Raw genomic sequence first — 15,106 nt, 5'->3', positions numbered from 1 at the left:
AAATGAAGATGAAAACCCATCCATCTTTCTTTCATTCATTCAAAGTAATCCCTCCCTCCTCAAAATCTCCTCCTGAGTAAGCTGTCTCGCATCCTCATCAAATCTCTCTCCTCCCTCCTCATCAAAATCTCCCTCTCCCTCCTCCTCTCCAAACCCCTCTTCAATCGGACTCAAAAGCGTAGCTCTCATTCCTCCTCTCCCACCTCCCCCATTCACATCCACATTCACATCCGCAACATATCCCACAACCTCTCCCTCCTCCTCTTCTCCATCCCGATCTACCTCCACCTCCGCATCCTCAAACCCATCCACTGCATGCGTAATCGGACACTTTGGTCCTCCTAAAATATTCTCCGTATCGTCGAATACGAACCAGCGGGCGCCGATCCCCGCACTGCTGGTTTCTTCTTGTGCCCAGCCGCCATCGATGTAGTCGGGGTGGGGTTCACCGTTTAAGCCCCAGATGTAGGAATCCTCATCCTCATCATCGACTTCTTCATCGACTTTTTCATCATCCTCAATATCATCATCACCCTTATCATCCTCATCTTCATTTTCACTTCGATCCTCACTCTTCCCCACCCCCTCACCCTCTTCCTCCCCTTCCCTCCACCCCCTCACCCTCTTAATAACCTCGAGATCCCTCACCAACTCCTCTAAAAACCCATCGATCTCGTCGTTTTTCAATAAATCTTCCTTGCGTGTTGGTGGTAGCGTAGCCCGGAGTTCGTCCAGTGAGGCAGTGCTGTACCATCCGACGGGCTTTTTTGTGAGGTCGCGCACGGGGAATGGGATTGTGGGACTGTGGTGAGGAGTGGAGAGGGAAGAAGAGCGTAGGGGGCGGGTGAAGGGGTGAGGCGGAAATGGGAGGGATGGGAGTTTTCCTTTTTGTATGGCGCTTAGGATGCGTGGGGTTTCCTGGATGATGGATTCGGGTTGGGATGGGGTGACACCGGTATCTTTACCATCACCATCACCAGCAATTTGCGATTGCGAAGGAGCACGAACAGTAGAAGCAGAAGCAGAAGCGCTCGAAACAAAAGGTAAATCCTCACTCTTCACCCCCATCTCCCTCAACATCTGCTGGATTTCCTCAGGTGTCTTTTTCACCATTCCCATGGGCGCACCAATCTGCATTTCTTTTCCTGATTCTATGTTTGCATTTCTGGAATCCTTTGAAAATGCAGCAGCCATCGTAGGGAAACTCGTGAATCCGAAAGATGAGGAAGATGAGGAGGAAGGTGCGGTTTTGGGTCTTGTGGGTTCGTCTGCTGATACGGTTGAAGTGGAGAGCGGGGAAGATCCAGCACCAAAAAGCGTAGAGTGAGAAGATTTTTTTCGAAGCAGTAAACTGGGTTTCGGGGAGATACTGTGGGTGTGTGTGCGCAGGGTGGAAAACGCCTTTTGCATTTTTTGATGTGCGGAAGTGAGGTTGAAGCGGTGTTTGCGAGGAGTTTCGGCGGGGAGAGAGGAGGAGGGGATAGAGGAGGATTGAGAGGGATGGGAGGAGGTAAGTGAGAGGTTGTCGGTTTCGTGCGCGAATGTTACGTGCCGGAGACCGCTGGGGCGAGCGGAATTAAAGAGGTTGGATGAGTAGGAGGAGACTGTGGGGATGGGTGGTGGGGGGGTTGATGGGTGAGGAGGCACTGTGGGGAGAACTCGAGAATAGCGATCTGCGCGACTGATTGCGCCGTTGCGATTGGGGGTGTATTCTTGTATTTCGGAGATGGGAGAGATGGTTGATGGAGTTGATAGATCGGGAGATGTGGCGGAGCGAGAAAGTTGGGGGGGAGCCATGGTGAGTTGAGAGTGGTGGGATTGAGAGGTGGGAGAAAGTGAGGAGATTATATGGTGCGAGATTTGGGGGATTTTGGTGGAGGAGCGCGGGTCGGGGATTTTATTGGCCGGGTAGTGAATATCGTCGAGATGGCCGTCTAGTGAAGCGCGGAACACGGTGTCTTCGTTCAGTTCGGGGACTGAGATGGGGAGGTTGTGTCCGGCTTGGTAGGATAATGGAGGAGGTAGTCTGGGAGAAGATGGAAGAGGAGGGAGAGGGCGGGAGAAATCTAATGAGATGTTAGTGGATTTAAAGAGGCAATTTTGCAGATGGAATTGGTTACTTGGGGAATTGAGAGAATACATTTTTCTGTTTTAGCAAGTTAGTATATGGATCAAGTTCGATAGTCAGATACTTTCGTCGAAGTATGATGAGCTCAGAGGATCAGATCAGGTATAGAGAGCAGTAAAAGATCTTAGAACTCTTTGCTTACTTGTGCAAGTAGTAGAGGACTTTTCATAAGAGAGGACAATTGACACAACTCTCGTCGAAGAATAATAGGTAAACAGAGTTAGAGAACAAGATAACAAAAAGCTAAAGGCCTCGAGATATCCATATACCTCTACGAAGAGCAGAGAATCTGAAGATCAAACCTTAACAATAGAACTACTATCGTCGAAGCACGACAAGCCGAAAAAGTCCAAATATCTCACAGAATAATAATAAACATGAGAAATGGCTTTCTAGTGAGCATTTGTAAGAAAATTCAAGGACTTGAAAGTATATTGGAACTACTATCGTTGAGTCGTCATGAGCCAGAGAAACTATGAGTTGAATGACAGGCAGAAGTAACCATGCTACCTTCATTAAAACATAGTGGACTCAAAGACCAAAAACCCATAAATATCAATTCAAACAAGACATAATCTTCAGCTTGTTCCTCAACTCATAAGAAGACTGTGAGATGTCATATAGAAGTAATAAATAACAATAAATAGACCTCAAAGTCTTTTGACAGCATATACCCAAAGTACTGATAAAAAAAATAGCACAAACTCACCCAGTAAAAAATCACCAAATCACCAAATAACCAAGAAAACCCCAAACAACAAGATATATCAGTCTCTAAAGGCTGACAGAGAGCTAAATGATGGCGCAAGCTAATGCGAAAGAAGTGGTTGATATTCAAGTCGTTGTATTGAGAATTTATTGTTATTATGTTATTGCTTAGAAAGAAGAAAGAAAATCCTCCCCACAATTTTCCCTCCGTTAAGGTTATCTGAAGGGTAAAAGCGGCTGAGCATTGGCTTAATCAAGGCTGAGGTGTAGGTAATTAGAATTGATTATTTGGTGTCCAACACTGGATTATGATTGGGATATTGAGTTTGGGTGGGGAAAACAGGAAATGAGTGAGTTTACAAGGACTAGAGGTTATTATTTTATGATTAGATGATTGAGTGTTTAGGAGAATGATTTGTTAGAGGTTCTATAGCTATTTTGATTGTAATTGAGGTCCTAGAAAGTTGTTTTTCATTGTTTGGAAAGAGGGTTGAAATAGTTGTTTGTTTTCTTCAACTTGATAACTCGGGTAATGTGATCACGTGTAAGGGGTAGAATTGTGGACTTTGTTGTCACTTGTCAATATCATAGTAAATTTATATCAGAACTGTTCATTCCATTGAGTAACTATGTGTTTTCTTTTATGAATTCTTTACTCTATCAATGAGATGTAGAGTATATAAGGTTATATTTCAAATGTGACAAATACAAGAGCAGAAAACAGCTTTTGAAAATAACGGAACTATTCAAATGAAGTAGATTGGAATTGGAGAATAAGAAATGAGGAGTCAACTCATAATGTATCAACAAATCAACTAGAATAATTTACGCAAGAAAAATCAATGTTACTAATAGATATGATAACCTAATCAAAATTTATTGAGATTGCACCAAGTCTATGCCCAGGAGCGTAGAAATCGACAAGTTTCAACTAAATAGATATATGGACTCAACGACGATTCTCACTTTGTGCAACTATTAAGCTAAAGTCAAAGAAAAAAGTTCTATTCCAATATTGAGTCTCACGGAGCATGAAAAGTCCGTTTCGAAACGTGTAAATAAAATGACCTGAAGTGTTAGCAATCTGCGTAAGGCTATGGTATCACGCGTCCAGAGCTAGTTTCGAAACGCCCAGATAACAGTATTGAGAAACTTCTTCTTGTAAATAACTTTTTGAAACATCCCCCCTCATTCTCGAGCATCAAGCATGAATCACCCCCTAGTCACGATACTCCCGAATGTATCGCAAATGCACGTAAAACTTGATGATATATCACGTCCCCTAAGCCACAATCCTTCATTCCAAAGCGCGATAATATTAAGACGCTCTATTCACGTCAGGCCCGACTCACAAGGGGGCAATCTCTCATGTCATGGATTACATCAAGAGAGCAACCAATCTCTCATTCTCCAAATGATATATTGATTGTATGATTAGATTTCCGCCATATGGTATGACAGGAATATTCTGGCATACTCATTGTATCCACCAACAATTTTTTAAGCACGAGACTCCATAGCCTTTAGAGTCGCCAATTTTAGACAATTTTGATATCGTATTCAAATTCTCAATCATTTAGTTCTACTTCTCTTTTCTCTAACCAGGGTTCTTGATAAGTATGAAACCCAACGTGTCTGCTTAATTTTCTTGAGAAATCACAATAAGAATAAGTGAGTTCTTTTAATATACTAGAAAGTACATGTAGTCGCTTCCTGGATGTTACCTAAGTCCGTTTATGAGTATGGTACTACCTATAGGAGGAGGAAGGTTGTATTGTGATTCATTGTGTGGATGATTATAGATGTATAGAACAAAATCAGGCTGGACGTGATAGTGTATGAAACCTTTAAGTGTCAGATATGCAAGTCATTCGTGAGGAATGTTAGGAATATTCAAGACATCGATACAAATCCTCGTTAATCTGGTTCCAGCAACTCTGTAGATCTAGTAGGAGTTGTTTTACCAGATTCAAAATCTTTAAGGCTTTCCATTTTGATGTATTCAAAACAGTAGTGAAATCCTCAAAAATAGTGATTAGTTTCATGAGACATGTAATCATTTGATTAATTCGAAGATAAATTGCAAAGACTGCGGTTGACACACTGTGGAAAGTATAGAAACCCGCCCGTTAACTCTCAAATCACGAAAAATTATTTCATTCAGATGACATAAAAAAATCCCAAGTATTCGTTTAAACCAAAAAAATATCCCTCGTCGCCCTATTCCTATCCTTCCCATCCTCGACCAAAAACTCCACTCTCGGCCCTATAGATTCATGATTCCATTCCTCAGCCCCATCTTCTTCCCACTCCTCTCCCGCCCCCGTACCTTTCCATCCAAAAGGTACCAATCCACGTATTCCCCACTGCAACCAATTTGTACCCGTGCCTGGTCCAGTCCCACGAAGTCCCATTCCTCCATTAATCAGCGGTCGGAAGAACTGTTCTCGAGGATTAATCATCATATATTCCCTCCCATCTTGTACATGCGCTCCTTGATTATGGAAGCGGTCTTTGTACGTTTCAAAACACTTGTTTCTGATATATGGCGAGGGAGTCGTAAACTTGGGATTTTTGAAGGTAGACGCTGCGGCTTGGGTGCCATGTAATTTTCCATTTCGTAGTGTTCTCTTCTCCCCCTTTTCTTCAGATACGAAAACAATCCTTCGTAGTCCACAGAAATCCTTACTCAAGCCCCCCCAGCAGGAATGACCTCTCTTCACTGGAATATCAAAGCTGAACCCGATGTTTCTCAATTCTTTCCTTATATCCATGTCACCAAATAACAGACGAAGGGCAGCATTTACCGGAAACAAAAGGTTTGAGCAAGGCTGACAAAATTGTGGCTCGAATAAATCATAACTTTCCACATCTGCATGTGTATCTGATACTGCGAAATGTTGGTTTACCATTTTGTCAAAAATATCATGACTTGTGAAATAAACGATATCCTTCTTGAGATTAATGTAGATGCCTGTTGCTTCATTACCGCGCGTGGGGTATACACTGAGTCGAACGCCCATGGATTTGACCTTATCTTGATGACCAGATTCGTTGGACATGCTCACGAGCTCATAGATAGGCAGAGCTAGTGAGCGAGAGAGGGAGCAGACATGTAATAGCGGAGGTATGACAGAAATGAGTGTCAGAAAGAGGGGAGTCTTATTTTTGCTATCGTTGTACCTTTGACTCGAGCAACCAGGCGTCCAATGAACAATGATTGGTATTATACGCGATTCTTCAGTTGCAGAAATGGCGGCAAGCTTCCAAATCTCTGTTTGAATCTCGACTGGAAGCAGGGCAAATTGGTGAAATGCTGTGGGGGCCATGATCTGCTCCGAATTTGAGGGCAAGGTATTTTTCATGTGTAAATTATGGCACTGGCTACAGTCTTTGCTTAGCAGTCGAGTATATTCTACACTCTGTGTCGGTGGACTCCTGTGGCAACAAACTCTTCTTATGAGCCGCTTGCGCGGCCCGCGAGGAGTAGGCGGCACTGTGGATTTGCGGGGGGTCCTTTTTCGTCTTGGCATTGAAAATTGGTGGTTAATTAGTAAGAGGATAATTTGCAAGACGACGAAGATGATAAAGAGGAAGTAAGTGGAAGCGAAGAAAATGGAGGCTGTAGGTGATTTATATGATCCGGGAAAGTTTAGCGAGAGACACAGCCACGAAACGGAGAAACACGTGATAATCTATCAACACAGGACTGCTTTACCAGATTAGGGAGTTACTAATGGCCCGCAGTCAACATCATCCGATATCGCTGTATAGGAAGGAGGATTCCATACCTATGGTTTAAAAAGTTCGTTTAATCTATAGACAAAAGATAAATACATGAACCCCAACTTTTGAGTAAACTCCATCATAACTCATCACATATGTTAATATCCGGACTAGCATTGCCTACTATCATATTATGCTCAGAGCGCCCTTCGACTCTTTCTCCTGCCTCCTTTGCCTTGTACACCTCTAACTAAGCTATCTGCATCCAGACGATCTTGTGCGTCTTGCTCATCATCATCATCATCCTCACTACTAGTAGCGCGGTCCATATCGACATCAGTCTCATCAGTTCCGTCCAGATCCTTTCCATTATTGACAGTAGGTTTCTTCTTCTTTTGAAAATCTTGGATATGAGCATCGGCTAAAACTTTAGTAAAAGTTCTTTGTGGACGACGGCGTGCCGAACTGTTATTGGTTTGCTGTTGTGAGAGACCACTAGTATGGGTACGCTCTCTATCAAGTACCGATGATATCTCATTTGTTTCAGCAGGGGTAATAGGCTGAGAGTCTTCCGATTCTCCAGTCTCCAGATCATATGGCAATGCGACATCGCGAAATGCTTTGAAACGAGCGACGTTGGAGCAGTGTTCATTCTCGACACGAAACAATGTCCACATCCCTCTACGGGTGATTTCGGATAATCCGACAAAAAAGGATACGGTACTGCTGTGCTGGAGGTTGTGCGTATATATCGAGTAAAATATCCAATTAAATCGAAGGATTGGATCGATAATCATAGCTGCATAGTACCACCAGGTACTCTTGAATCCTCTAACATCGCGAAGAAGTGGCTTATTAGCTCCAGGTTGAAGCAGAGACCAATCCATCAAAAGATCCCAGGTACCTGTATTTGATCAGTAAGAAGAGATCTCGAATCATTGAAGATATAATACTCACTGACGTATACCGCATTCAATGCAGCAAAAAAGCTGAACACGATTAAATTCGTTCTGTCTCTATCTATTCTGTAGATGCTCAAAGTAACATAATATACAATGGTCATAGCATATTTACCACCATTGACTATCATATTGATTAGCATACGGATGTCCATAACATCAGATTATTGGAGTAATTGTTTACCTAAATGCGGGAACATATTTTTGGTATCACGATAACGTCGGAAGCATTGAAGCAAACGCCATATAGCTGGCAAGGTCGAAAAAAATCCAAGAAGACGAGAGTTTGTAGAATTACATTTCGTAGGATTATGCCAAGATGTCGCATATAGGCAAAAGAAGAGCTCTATATTCTGTTTGATGCGTGAGATTTGATCTATGATTCATTTGACGGAGAAACTTACACTCGTTAAATAGGTAAGGGAGCAATACATGTCACCCAAGAAGAAATCTCTAAACTCTACGGGGTATAATCCAGCCAAAAGTAAACGCCACTATTATAGGTGAGTACAAAGTATGTGTAGTAAAATGATAATGAGAGACCTACATGAGAATAAACAAACCATTTCCGGCTTCTGTGAAAAATTATGGGGGCAGGCATGAATATTATCAGGACTGTAACGAAAATCAAAATGATGGGATAGTATATAAACATCTCTGGTGTCCCATAGCCAGAGAAGTTAATCCACAAAAACAGGCCGAATAGAAGGATTAGAAATGCTGGGAATTCGCTTAGTTGCCGCCAATCCAGATCATGCCGAGGATCGAATTCGAAAACGAATTTGTAGTTGATTTTGTGTCGGGTCCAAACACTGCAATCGAAACAGAATAACGAGAATAAATATAAACCGAGAAAGTAACCACCATATATTTGCAGCAGATAGCCAGTTTGAAATCGGATCGTAGGGTCAGGGTGATCCAAGTATTCACTGCCGGAGATGATTCCCTGAATCGAAAAGACAGCACCAATTCCAATCAGCACCCCATTTCTGAATGCACTACCGGATTGGTCCATCGACTTTCCAACGGTTTTGCGCAGTTTTCCAACAGCAATTTTATGATTACCCTTTTCAAAATATCTTGCGTACAAATCTTCAACCGTATGTATGTGCCCATCAAGTACATCGCTATTGACAAACCATGCCTTGCTAACCTTTTCCGTCATGAACCGAAGGGGAGGGTGCGCATTGGTTGCCTTGTCATACTTTTTGTTGATTTTACGAAACGCAGTCCGATTCAACAGAGCATAGGACTTTAGAAGTTCCATGCCTCGGTAATGTTCTTGTAAAGCCAGCTTCAACTTTCGTTTCGCGGTTCGATAGGATACATCGTTTTCGTAAGGCCGTCTTACATAATCACGATTGCCGTTGGTTGCAACTCCATCGTTTGGGTGAGACTTAAATTGCAACTCGGGTGAGTTTCTCATACTAGCTAGTGCCCTAGAGTTGGCTCCTGGATGTGGCCCTAGTGCTGTTGCTTTTGCATTATCTACCATTCTCCCGAAAGGCGCCAGCCAAGCAATTCGGTTCTCTTGAGAGGAATGCCTGTTGAGATCTTCATCTCCAGAATGCCCACGAGAGATCCTTCCCGTTACTGAACGCTCATCATCTTTACGTATTGACCTTGCATGTTCTGCATCTGCTACTTCTTGTATCCTGCGGTTTCGCATCTCATGCAACTGTTCTCTCAAAACTTGTAATCTGATTCCGGCCTCATCCTCCTTGGACCTGTAGAAATTTTCGACCTTGTCAAGCTCTTTATCCATCCATGAGAGGAATTCTTGCTGACGCATTCGGACGTGATCAAAGGCGACCATATCGACGTCAGGACGACTGTGAGGTTTAGATAAGGGAGTGCCGACCGAGAAGATTCGCTTCAGAATCTGCTGTCCATGAATATCATGGGATTCAGCGCGCGACCCGGGGGCCCTCAGTGAAGCAAACTTAGGTCTAGTCGGACTTTCTGTTGTACCTACTTCATATGCGCTCTGATAGGCTGATATAGGATTTCTTTCTGGGGTTCTTGATGGTACTTCAATCTCCAGAGAATCTTTCCTACTTGTGACGGTGGACATCATGCGCTCTGAGGATTCGAGGGGAGAATCAGCTTGTATTGCTGGATCTGGAAGTTCGAAATTGTGCATGTCCATCGCAGGAGGGGTTGGCACAAAGCTGCCGTACATTCCATCATGTGTATTCTCTGTTGATACATGTCTGCTTGCGATTGGTATCGATGAAGCCGGGTTCGATGACGCTGTTTCTGCCCCAGATCCGTGAGATGCCTCATCTTCCCTTCCAGAAGCCGATTGAGGACGGTCAGTCGTACCATCAAACCTTCCAGACGGTTGAGGCTTTCTCGGGGCGAGAGGAGATGTAGCACCGTATATACCGCCACTTTGAGGATTCAGATTCGTCCGCGCATCTGATCGAGGGGTTGAATTTATACGATTGGTTGCACGAGCGACTGCTTTAACCTTCTTCTTGCCTTGCTTATAATCGAGGTATTTTACGCGCCATTCTACACGATCATCAGTTGCAATTCGAGCTGAAATATACGTAAAAAGTGGTGAATATCGTACCAGGCACGAGGCTTTGCTCAAGTTCCTTTGCAAACTTCATGGTGACTTGGGAATGTCTTTCGGTAGGACGAATTCGTGAGTTCGCCGTGTAGCTGAGATGTTGGCCAAGATATATCTTCTTATGGCTTTCTGTATCACCTTCCTACCCAAACAGATTGGAGTCAATGCATAGTTAGTTCATCAGAAAGTGTGTGACCCTTTCTGTGTTTGACTCACAGTTCTCAGTATTGAGTTGATCAATTAAGGTTTTGGTATAACCCAAGAAATAAATTCATCAATTCTAGATTTGGATGTTCTTATCAGGGAAGTGGAGAATGATTTTGTTTATCTTAATTTTGATTGGGTGACGTTGGGAAATCATTCTGTATGGAGTGGAACAAGCCACTTTTAGCCACTTGTGGCCACTGAAGTCCACCCCATGGACCTGCCCTGGGACCTTTAGCCACTTTTAGCCACTTTTAGCCACTTTCGATTTCTGCTTATATTATGTAATCCATGATATCATGTATTGACACCACTCCAATGCTACTCCGTCACCATATTTACTCCTTCACAGCTTGTGGTGACTTGAATGTTCCAGCACTCTGCCAATTAGCATTTAATTAACAATTTTATTGTTATCATTCATGAAAGCGCAACTCATGGCTTGGACTTTACACATGTCTCTGTCCCTGCTTCTTGACCCCTGGTCAGCTCCCCCTTATTGACTCAGAACATCATTATTTGTACCATTTATAGGTTAAGCGGTGTGGCGGTCAAGCCTGATTCGAGGGTTTGCTTCTAAGTTGGGCGGTAGTATCCCTTTACTGATTATTTCTTATCAATGATAATGTTTTACGAGAACATAGAAGATTATCTTCAAATGCCATATGTTTGAGCATCGACACGTTGAACTTCTGCAATCGGTTAGAAATACCCTGAGATCAACAGTTTTAGCAAAGTCGTTGTTTTAACCTTTTGACTAATCTGATCAAGGGATTGAAAATCTGGGGTAGGGCTACTTCAGCCACTTAATCATCATTTGAATACATGGGTTTCCTCGATATAGATCCGATGCAGAGTGCTCGAAGGATTCTGCATCATGAAGGAGGTGTTGCTAGGAGTAGAACATGGCTGATATGTCAAGGCTGAAACATACCCAGAAGTCCTGGAGCCAATGTTTCTCGACACGTGATACTTATCACATGACTATTATGGGAAACATCACTTGTTTGTGAGGTTAACATTGAATGAACAGTGTTCAAAATACTAGCCTTCCTGTTGTGAGCCTTGTTGATAATCTGTATCTTTATCAGCAACACTTATTATTGCATGTCTATCACCTGTTGGCTGAAATCTAAACTCTTCATTGCTTTCAAGTCTGCTTGGTAAAACAAATTCTTCCTTGACTTTGTTCTTCAGTTCATGTTTTCATAGTGGCATTTAACTGAGCTCTATATGCGACCTACAACTATTATCGATATAATGTTTTGTTGATGGTGGACTGTGTGTTTTCCATGGTTCTTGCTTCACTACCTTCATATCTCATAAGAACAATCTCTTTGCTTTCTTTGTGCATATCATAATCATGATCCATTCATTGCAATTCTTCGGAACACTACTAGCCAGTGTTCATCAAGACCTCTCCCCCGCAAACTTGTCTCATCCAAAAAAAGCCTCGTCTAAATATTTATATATACCGAACCTGGGTGGATTTTTAAGTGAATGATATAAGAATTTCTCGATGCACAAATATTGCAAGAACTACTACTAGAGATCGAAGCAGTTGCTAGGGATCGAAGTTTTATTATCTTCAGAAAGCTTCATTGTGTATCTGGATATTTTAGGAGTTATTTTGAATTGTTTTTAAAAATCCTAATTTATAAAACTTGCTCAAGGTTAGCAGAGATTTCGTTCGAATGCCGCCTTAAAGCCTCAAGAAGACCCAACTAGTCCTCATTTTATCTACTCATCCAATCACATAGCTGTTGAACTTCGTCTGATCCTGTAAACTGCCCTCAAGATAAATTGATCTGAATACCTCTTGTATCCAGAAATAGCTTTATAGATTTGAGTACTACCAACCTAGTAGTCAACGTCTAATTGTAGGAACTAGTCAAATTCGCACCAACCCTCAAATTGACTATTCACCTAAACTTGACGTAAGCTTGAAGCTTGTGGGTCCTTCAACAGTATCAATTGAGCAAGTTATCTATGTGCACTCTTTACTAGCGCGTATTCAATATCAACACCAACACCTTGTCGGCCCCATTAACATCTTCAACAGCTTCAACAGCTCTTCTAATATCGGAATATCCCTTTCTACTCTTGTCCACACTAGTTCAACAGTTTTTTAGCTCCAGATTCCCGATCAACCCGTAGTTATGAAGGGAGACAAAAGAGTTCCCTTCCTCCCTCCTTCCCTTGATCTCTCCTTCCGTTACAGTTCCAACAGCACTTCTGCCCTACACTTTTTCTTCCTCACAATCCATTTGCACTCTTTTCGTACACAATCAGGTAAGTTGAAATCCAGATTTTGCCTGCATCCTTCAGATTCTTCTGTCATGGAACAACAATCTACTCTATTCAAAACCTTTGTTCCTGGCTCTAATTTATCGTAGAAGCCTTCTGTTTCACAAAGATATTAGCGATTGAGTTCTGACATCTTCTTGACTTCTAAACGTAAGTTCCAGCTTTCCCCTGCCAATCCCCCTTGTACCCAGCCCCTGGCGCAAGCTAATATGTCCCAGTATATACATCATGAATACCATCATGCAACTCTCCGTTCTCCTCCTGGCCTTCCTCGCCCAAACTACACTCGCCACTTGGCCTAAGCGAGGTGTCCCCTTCAACGACGTCTCCCTCATCTAACACTTCAACGGCGGCGGTTCCCAAGTCAACTGGGCTTGGAACTGGGACTCCTACATGCCAACTTCCTTCCCTACCTCCATGGAATTCATCCCTTGTCTCTGGTCCGACTCCTCCGATCACACCTCCAATTGGGCCGCCAACGACAACACCGCCATTACTCGTGGTACCGGTCACATTATGGCGTTCAATGAACCCGATGCATGTGGAGGAGGCCAATCATGCATGAGTCCTCAACAAGCCGTCAATGCCTGGAAGACCTACATTCAACCTTTTGCAGGACGTGCTGCATTAGGTGCTCCACAAGTTACAAATGGTCCTAGCGGATTGCCTTGATTGCAATCTTTCTTGAGCTTATGCACAGGCTGCCAGATTGACTTTGTACCAATTCATTGGTATGAGGGTGTTGGTGGTCAAAACTACTTAGCAGACTTTTATAATTATGTTGTTGCTGCTTATGCCGCTGGTGGAAATCGTCCAATTTGGGTTACTGAGGTATGACATTCTTTCCTTTTCATCCCCTTCTTTCCTTTCTCACAGCTCCTCCAATCGATCATTCCCTGCCATTATAAGAAAACCTTCATAACAAATCATCTCCATCATTCTATGGATCACTTCATTATCATTCATTCATACATAAATTTTCCGCTTCGCAATCCCCCTGCTCAAATTACAACTCTAAATCCGCAATCCCAAACCATCCCTCCAACCGACCATCTGCTAACCTTCGCCCTTACAGTTCACCCTCTTGAACCCAGCCACAGAAGCCCAGCAAGAAAATTTCATCAGCCAAGTAATGCCCTGGATGGACAACCTCTCCTGGATCTCCCGCTATTCCTGGTTCATGTGCACTTCGGACTACAACCTCGAACCGCAAGGTTCCTTATGCAATGCAGATGGAAGTTTGAGCACTTTGGGAAATGTTTATACTTATTCTCCTTTTTAAGCTTAGGATGCTGTGTAGAGAGGGGCAATGAGAGTGTGAACGGGGTCACGAAAAAGAATTTTCGTTTGTGGAAAATTATTGATGATTGATGATTGCATGGGGAGATGGATAGACGATAGATGATAGATATCGATATGGGTATCTTTTTTACAGCTAGCTTCATATCCTGACAAAGACGAACTAATTTAAACCCCGAGGTTATTATTGCAATGTGGCTAAGATGCATTTTTGAAATCGTTATAAGTGGCTGTTCTTGCAATCGGATAAGTTGATTGGAGGTCCAGAGATCAATGAAGGCTTTGTAGTTGCTGTAGTATTCAATTGTCGGAGATTACATAACTTGTAACCATAAAATTGCTGTTGAATTTCGAGATACAGATTTGATGATTCCAGGGTTACCCGAGAAATTAGTTGTTGACTCATTTTAGTCCAGTAAAAAACTTAAGATAATGCAAAAAGGAGAATGTTTTGTAATTATCACTTCGAAAATTAGTGTATTCATTCACAGATGGAGATCACATTAAAACAACTGTGCATATATTGTGTGAATTTCAGCGATTCCCTGCGTCTCATTCAACTGACTGGATAAAAAGGTCTTATCAATATATACGCTACATTACCTATTATTGTAATTCATATATGATCGTCAAGAATGTATCACTTCTCTATCGTCTGATAAGAATACTGACTAAGTACCATGTATATACATGCAATTTACAGGCTCAAAGTGAGTAGTCTTGAGTTCCAGTTTAAAGAGTGAATATCTTGTTCGTCTTAAGTAACTGATAAGCAAACAATCATTAGATTGATAACTTTGAGGGAATAAAATATTAACAAACAGGTAAACGGTTTGCAGGATTATATAATCAGTCCAACATGGGTATTGAGGCATCACAAGGTCAGATCTGGAAATACCCCATAAGTTGTCGACATTCCCAAGGGCTCGAGTTGAGGGGAAACAACAGTATAACACTTTGTACCCCAATGAATCATGCTGCAGGATAAGAAAACAGTACAGTGACATGGGGAAACATGATGAATCATTGTGAGTAAAATGGCAAGTAAAATATTAAGTGCTGGAAGAAGATCGGCTTGGTCCCTCTAGAAACATGGCTAGGCAGTTTTCTTTCTTCATGCCCATGTGAAGAAATCCTCCTAACTTGAGCATGCGTCATGCTCCTGATGTTCTAGCTTTATCTGATTCCAAAATAATA

At 42.4% G+C, this 15,106-nt stretch overlaps 4 protein-coding genes across 4 annotated transcripts; 1 reads left to right on the top strand and 3 right to left on the bottom strand.

Annotated features, from left to right (window-relative positions):
• Window positions 1-39: 39 nt before the first annotated feature.
• On the bottom strand, window positions 40-2,142 carry EAE97_011111 (uncharacterized protein; the record flags this gene model as incomplete). Its single annotated transcript, XM_038881626.1, has 1 exon — window positions 40-2,142. The coding sequence occupies one exon, from the start codon at window positions 2,140-2,142 to the stop codon at window positions 40-42; it is 2,103 nt and encodes a 700-aa protein (XP_038727553.1).
• Window positions 2,143-5,028: 2,886 nt separating this feature from the next.
• EAE97_011110 (uncharacterized protein) lies at window positions 5,029-6,201 on the bottom strand (the record flags this gene model as incomplete). The annotated part of the gene is made up of 1 exon (XM_038881625.1): window positions 5,029-6,201. The coding sequence occupies one exon, from the start codon at window positions 6,199-6,201 to the stop codon at window positions 5,029-5,031; it is 1,173 nt and encodes a 390-aa protein (XP_038727552.1).
• A 436-nt stretch (window positions 6,202-6,637) lies between these two features.
• EAE97_011109 (uncharacterized protein) lies at window positions 6,638-10,324 on the bottom strand. Its single transcript, XM_038881624.1, has 6 exons — window positions 10,100-10,324; window positions 8,069-10,038; window positions 7,926-8,015; window positions 7,706-7,874; window positions 7,520-7,645; window positions 6,638-7,466 (listed from the first exon to the last, which is right to left on the bottom strand). The coding sequence occupies exons 1-6, from the start codon at window positions 10,137-10,139 to the stop codon at window positions 6,760-6,762; spliced, it is 3,102 nt and encodes a 1,033-aa protein (XP_038727551.1). The 5' UTR covers window positions 10,140-10,324; the 3' UTR covers window positions 6,638-6,759.
• A 2,679-nt stretch (window positions 10,325-13,003) lies between these two features.
• Window positions 13,004-14,074, top strand: EAE97_011108 (uncharacterized protein; the record flags this gene model as incomplete). The annotated part of the gene is made up of 3 exons (XM_038881623.1): window positions 13,004-13,262; window positions 13,311-13,441; window positions 13,686-14,074. The coding sequence occupies 3 exons, from the start codon at window positions 13,004-13,006 to the stop codon at window positions 13,890-13,892; spliced, it is 597 nt and encodes a 198-aa protein (XP_038727550.1). The 3' UTR covers window positions 13,893-14,074.
• Window positions 14,075-15,106: the final 1,032 nt, after the last annotated feature.

Source organism: Botrytis byssoidea (genome assembly GCF_014898295.1).
Source record: "Botrytis byssoidea strain MUCL 94 chromosome Unknown BBYS_033, whole genome shotgun sequence".
NCBI classification, from domain to species: domain Eukaryota; kingdom Fungi; phylum Ascomycota; class Leotiomycetes; order Helotiales; family Sclerotiniaceae; genus Botrytis; species Botrytis byssoidea.
The sequence above is the reverse complement of the archived record's forward strand: the minus strand, read 5'-3'. Positions and strand labels throughout refer to the sequence as shown.